This window comes from Amblyomma mixtum, chromosome 2, assembly GCF_055824585.1.
Source record: "Amblyomma mixtum isolate Tamu chromosome 2, ASM5582458v1, whole genome shotgun sequence".
NCBI classification, from domain to species: domain Eukaryota; kingdom Metazoa; phylum Arthropoda; class Arachnida; order Ixodida; family Ixodidae; genus Amblyomma; species Amblyomma mixtum.
Window position 1 is genome coordinate 319775316 of NC_143013.1, and position 6445 is coordinate 319781760.

Consider the following 6445-nt stretch of genomic DNA (forward strand, 5'->3'; position numbering starts at 1 on the left):
CAAATACACTTAGTGCGAAAAAACTGTTACGCTTTTAACTTAGTTAAACCTATTAGACGTGCGAGAGCATGTGTTTAGCCTGATTGGCTCTGCGGCTTGCTTTGTTGGGTCGTCGGCTCGTTTGGCGACGATATTAGAGTCAGGTTAAGCTCTAGCCGAGGTTAGGCTGATCTGATCAGTTCGCGCCGCCCATGGAAGTTGCTGAAGACGACGATGAGCAATGCGCACCGCGAGTGTGCGTTGCAGTTTAACACGGGGTGTGATCGACTGCAACGATAGCATTTTTTTATTGCATGCAAATAGTGCTGTAAAGGAAAATCTGAAGAAAAAAAAAAGAACTGCGGCGATAGCTTACTGCTCTCGCGGAGTTGCCAGCACAGCTGATTTATTCGTGCCGCTGCGTGTTGCAATCCCAGTCGCGGCAGTCTCTCTATTTTATTTATTTATTTGTTTATTCAAGGCCAAGGTCAAAGCTTCAGCGATGCCCCGGCTTCTGCAGATTTTGTCGTGATGTAGACCGTTCGCTCTAAAGGTTTTTACGAACTTTCAGCGTGCATTCAGAATGTAATCCTTTTAACATACTCACCTCCGCACTGTTTGCAGCAAATTGCGTGGATTGATGAAAAGAAATCAACGGCAGTCTTAGTTTTTAAAACGACCCCGCTGATTGTTTTGAAGAAACAGAAAAAAGGTAGTAGGAATAAAAAAAATACTTACGTTGCTGTACACAATCATCGCGCCATGTAAGTTATTTTGATTCCTTCGCACTCTTTTCACTTTCTACAAAACAATTAGGGGGGTCGTTTTATGAACTGGGATGGTTACATGGCTATACACAATCATTTCGCCCTAGCCGCGGCGGTGGCTCAGTGGTTATGGAGCTCGGCTGCTCACCCGAAAGACACGGGTTCGATCCCGGCCGCGGGGGTTCGAATTTCGATGGAGGCGAAATTCTAGATGTCCGTGTACTGTGCGATGTCAGTGCGCGTTAAAGAACTCCCAGGTAGTCGAAATTTCCGGAGCCCTTCACTAGGCATCTATCGTAGCCTGAGTCGCTTTGTGACGTTAAACCTCATAAACGAACAAACGAACGAACGATCATTTCGCCCAAAAGACCCGGGTTCGATCCCGGCCGCGGCGACCGAATTTCGATGGAGGCGAAATTCTAGAGGCCCGTGTACTGTGCGGCGTCAGTACACGCTAAAGAAGCCTAGGTGGTCAAAATTTCCGGAGCACTTTACTACGGCTTACTTCATAGCCTGAGTCCCTTTGGGACGTTAAAACTCAATAAGCCAACACCAAACCTAGGCAATCGTTTCGCCCCAATTTTCTTGATTCGGCGCACCGTTTAGATATCCTAGCGTCCCCGCAAACCAAGCGCAGTCAAGTTCCCGAGCTCGCCACTAGGTGGCACCGCCGAACGGTAAGTCCATGTTTCCTCCTCCCTCAGTCCTATCTATGGCCAGAACAAGCGCTTGCTCTCACTGCTTCAGCGAGCTACCCTTCCCCCTCCTCGTTTTCTTTCCCCGTTCCATCTGCCGCTCGCTCCCTCCTCGTTTGTTGTTGTAACGGGATCTCTCACCTTTCCCTCTCCTGTCTCCCCACCCCGTCCCTTTTTTCCTCTCTTCTCTCGTTCCGCTTCCCGGTGTTATAGAACAGCGCCCCGGAGCTACGGTGCCGTCAAACGACGCCCGGCGCTCGACGTGAGCGCTGCTCGCATGTGGTGCTGCAGCCCTTGCCTCGGCTTCGCACTACGCTCTGCGTCTTCCGCGTTCTGTGCCCTGTCCCGGTATCGCCGTAGTAGTCATCTGTTCGCTGCCCTGTTGCACGTGGAAAACTACATCGGACAGCTGAGGTGGATATTTTGTCGTATATTCAACACATCATCGCCCAGTTGCTTCGCCACACGTGAGAAAACGCCGCTTCTTGCACTCTGCTGTTCGTGCAGCGCTCAACACTAACTGGCCCGCCTCTTGGAACGCCGTCTGACATTTTGGAGTGCTTGGCTCCTTCTCGGCTTTTTCGGAACATGGATGCACCGGTGGAATATTTTTGGTGAATTCTAAGTGCACTGCGTACTGCTGTATCAACCTTGTTTGAAGCAACCCCTGAACAAGTTTACTGGATTTATTCAAGGAAGCTTGTCCAAATAGACCGAAGAACTTGGATTTGCCAAAAGCGGCCACCCCTCAACTGGCTGGTCGGGGGGTGACACGCTGTATATGGAATAATACGTTTTTGCTCCTGCGGATTTCCATTCGAGCACATCCGAGGAGCGCTCAAGACACATCACCTGCAAAGAAGACTGCGTTTTTTTTTACTCCCGGATTTGTTCAACGGCGAGCTCGGTGAGTTCACTGCACTGGTTCAAAGACGAGACACATGAAAGACAGTTCTGAGCGAATAATTGAGTGCGTGTGAGTATCACTCCGAACAGAACGTTACCTGTGACGCCAAGTGCAGAATATCGCGGTCAAGCTGCTTTCATCGTTTTCTCTTTCGGAGCTCCTTTTGTGCTGAACACCAAGACCATTGACTTCGTCTGAAATGCTATAGTCGTGCACCAACAAACAGAAGTCTCTGCTAGTAACGAAGTGAACAGCCCCATTTTAGTTTGTCGTGAAAGCAAAGAGCAGATATTTTGATACATGTAATAACAGGGTGCAAATGGAACACCCATAAGCATAACCTCTAGAGAAGCTTTACCCAAGTTTTAGCTAATTCCTTTTAAGACGCTGCTTCTGCTGCTGACAGCGCCAGATAGATGTTTTCAAGACGGGCAACAGCAGGCTTGCTTTCGTGAGCACCGAGCTATGCTGTATATATTCTCTTGACTGAAATCATACTTGAAAGAAATCATAATGGCTGATGTCTTTGCCGTGGGACTTCACACTTTCGGCGACGGTGGGTACGCGCCGCATCTGCACAAAGTAAACGGCACATGGGTATCCAGCAGCGGATTCGAAATTGGAACAGGTTCTACAGGCCTCTTATCGCTTCTCTCTGTGATTGGCACAAGCCTGTCAATTGTGGGAGTCGTCCTCACGTTCATCACCTACAGCCTCTTTTCGGACTTGCGCACACTGAGTGGAACGTCCCTGTTGAACCTGCTGGCTGCATTTTTCCTGTCACACCTTCTGAGCGTCATCGGCGTAGAGCGCCCTAGCGATAAAAGACTCTGCGTCACATTGGGTTTTCTGCTGCACTTTCTGTGGTTAGCAGTTCACTGCTGGCTCGCGGCTATGGCTAGGGACATGTACAAGACCTTCAGGGACAACATCAATCTTCAACCTTCTCCCGCATGTGAAGACCGCAAGTCGTTCTTGAAGGCGGCCGCGTTTGCCTGGGGCCTCCCGTTGGTTTTGACAGGCCTTTCCGGGGTCGTTCACTTCGGCACAGTCCTGGACGAAACGTCTGAAGACAGGGTTACATGCTGGATCTTAGGGCGTGGTTCCTACCTTTGGACATTCTGCCTCCCAGCCTTTGTGTTAGCCGTATCGGATGTTCGGTACTTCGTCAAGTCAGCCATCCTGACCCGATACACCGCTAGCTTGCAGATGAACCGCAAGACGAGAGACCGCATGAAGCGGAGACGCTATCTCCAGCTGTTCCTCTACGCCAAGCTTCTGCTCGTCTTGACCCTGACCTGGGTCTGCGGGCTGGCAGCACAGCTGGCGCGTATCAAGGCCGTCTGGTTCGCCTTCTGTATGCTCGCCTCGGTGCAAGGCTTCTTCGTCGCCCTCGCCTATTCGTGTAACTCACGCGTGTTCCGCCTGTATAGCAGGTCGCTGCGCTCCGGAAACCACAACCGCAAAGGCTACGGTGCATCAGACCTGTCCGGATCTACCGACCTCGCCTTGCTGACCTGGGAGCCGACGCCGGACGCAGTGTAACCGCCACTGGCTGTTCTTCGCTTGAGTTGCGCGTGCACGCCCCTGGCACTTGGTGGTAGGGAACCCTGAAGGCAATTAGGTGGTACTGCTCCCACAGGATCCGTCACTGACAGTAATGCTTCTTTATGTGTTACTACTTTTCTTAACGAAAAAACTCATCATGCGCTATTTTGAACCAAATGAGGTTACGATCTGGCCCTAGTTGCTGAATCTGCGAACTTTGTTGGTTTGACTGTCCTGCCTTTGGGAACATGTACCGATGATTGACTTCAGAGGACTTTGTAGGCTGTGCCCACGTTTCAAGCGTCGCATTCACCATATCCTTCGTGACTAAACCGGGCCATAATTCCTGCTTACGGTGACGTGGAGCGACGTCGGGAGAAGAGAACCTTGCCTGTGGACATTGGACTGGACTCGCAGTTGTGACGAAAATGGTGAAAGTGCTCTCGGTGTTTGTGGCCTTAACCGCGAGCGCTGTAGCGGTGCCATGCGAGGCGCAGATTGTCTCCCCTGAGCGTCGGCGTCGCTGCGATCATGGTACGTCACCACGTAGCCATTTGCCACTGGCACTTACGAATGCCAAAGCGCTCTCCGCTTTTCGAATAGCTCTTGTGACGTGTCTTTTGGTAGAAGCCAGTCCTGTACAGCAATTTCCCAACAGACCAACGCTTCGAATGACCACAAACGCAGTGAGAGAAAAGATAAAAGAAAAACAGTGCGTGAGAGCGGGGGCTCGCTGCACCGGAAGGTTCTATTCGTTTGGTAGCGTAAAGCGGGGCGCCCCGCCGTACCTTCTACAGCACCTGTGAAGTTAGCAAAGGTGGACATCTATGGTCGGAAACATACTAAACATGCCTTGTCAAAGCGGCGCTTAGTCTTAACTGTCTGCGCGCGAGCGCTCGCATTGTGTGCAGCCTACATCGCGATATCGCCAAAGCCCTTGTAGAACCCCTATACTAGTTCACGCCTGGGTAACCATCCTTAAAGAAAAGCAATGGGATTAAATTAAACGAGGCACCTAGTGAGGAGGAATGCATATCACGAAGGGTCCACATTTCATGGATATCTTCATTTTGCGCACATGCTAGGTAGTCGTAATAAAGTCGCTTTGTTTAATTGCTGATAACGTTAAGGTACGCTTTGCAAGTGTCCCTACGCGGTTTTAAAAAATTAGTTTTCTTCATAATGAACCTGTAAGCTTATCTCTCTACCCAGAAACTAATTCGGAAGCGTTTTCAGTTGCCTTTTTGAAAGATTCGATTCGAAGATTTTGCACCTCACGCATTTTTTTCAAGCAATAATTCCTTCAGGATATTTAAAAATAGCAAGCAACACGCACTGTTCAGTAAACGTTGCACGAGTATTTTTTTGTGTGTGTAGTACACTCTAGAAGATAGAAAACAATCGTCGTTCAAGAGAGCTTCGCAGCTATCATCATATCAACGCGTTAACAATAACCTGCACCGTGATCAATACAGAATTGAAGTGACTGCTTTATTTCACTTTTGAAGTGTTATTCGGATGCGTGTCAGAATTTTGCTGCAATAAGCTGTGTTGGGTGAGCTGTTTTTCTGTATCTCGTTGTCTGATTGAGTAAAACCTGAAAGAAATGAAAGAAAAAAGCTGTCTGTGTTTTCCTTTTATTGCCGTTTACATTTCAAACCAATCTCGACGAAAATTTTTCAATTTCTTTTTAGTTTCGATCTTAATATTGTTGCACCCGGTTAAAACGCTACTTCGAAATAGTATACAAGGAAGTTCATTTCCGAGGAACCTTTCCACACATGTTGTCTTTCTTACTCGTGACGACAGCTACTAAAAGGAACTCACTTTAAGCGCCAGACTTGATCGCTGTCGTCCGGTACCATGTGAAGGAAATGTAAGTGGTCGGCCTGGTGCATTAACAATAACATAGACGCTCAAGACCAAGACGTCATAAGGTAAAAGAAAAAAAGGCGCTGCTCGTGGCAAGCGTAATTAGTACACAAGGTGCTCCTATGAAGCATTATCGTCCACTGGAGTGTGGAAACATGGTTTTAAGCTCCGCCGTTCACATGCTTAGGGTCAAATGGGATGAACTCGAACTTATGGCCATCGACAGCGCCTCGCAAAGGAGAGCCGTGGACAAGAAGCGTTGAGAATATCATGGATTCATTGGTATACATGTCTGATGGCGCCTGTATTGCACGAAAACTTGCCTCATTCCATCACTCGTGCAGCTAATGGTAACACACTTCGTAATGAGTGATCAAATGAGTGTGTGACCACAAATTTTAGGCTGAGTCTGGCTTCTCACTACACTTGAGCAAAACACTAGGAACCGGTCTCGTAAACATGGCCAGTGAGTGACCATCTGCTTTCTTCTCTCTGAAATCTACTTAACCGATTCTCAAGCACGGATGCGTGTCTCCGAACAAACGTGCCCAATGGCGAACGCTCAGTATTCTAATAACGGAGTTCCATTATTCTTGCTAACTTATCTATCCCCCAGCGCTATTCAGTGCATTCATACAGTGAACATGTCAAAACATTCAGGGGGGCACTTTGTTCAC

The 6445-nt window shown here is 48.7% G+C and overlaps 1 protein-coding gene across 1 annotated transcript; it reads left to right on the top strand.

Moving 5' to 3' along the window:
- The first annotated feature begins 1691 nt into the window (after positions 1-1691).
- Positions 1692-5484, top strand: LOC149365142 (adhesion G protein-coupled receptor E3-like). The gene has a single exon (XM_089575234.1). It carries the CDS (start codon positions 2862-2864, stop codon positions 3891-3893), a length of 1032 nt encoding a protein of 343 aa, XP_089431360.1. The 5' UTR covers positions 1692-2861; the 3' UTR covers positions 3894-5484.
- Positions 5485-6445: the final 961 nt, after the last annotated feature.

Coding starts and splice junctions, on each gene's coding strand:
- LOC149365142 (XM_089575234.1), top strand. CDS start 2,862: ATGGCTGATGTCTTTGCCGTGGGACTTCACACTTTCGGCGACGGTGGG.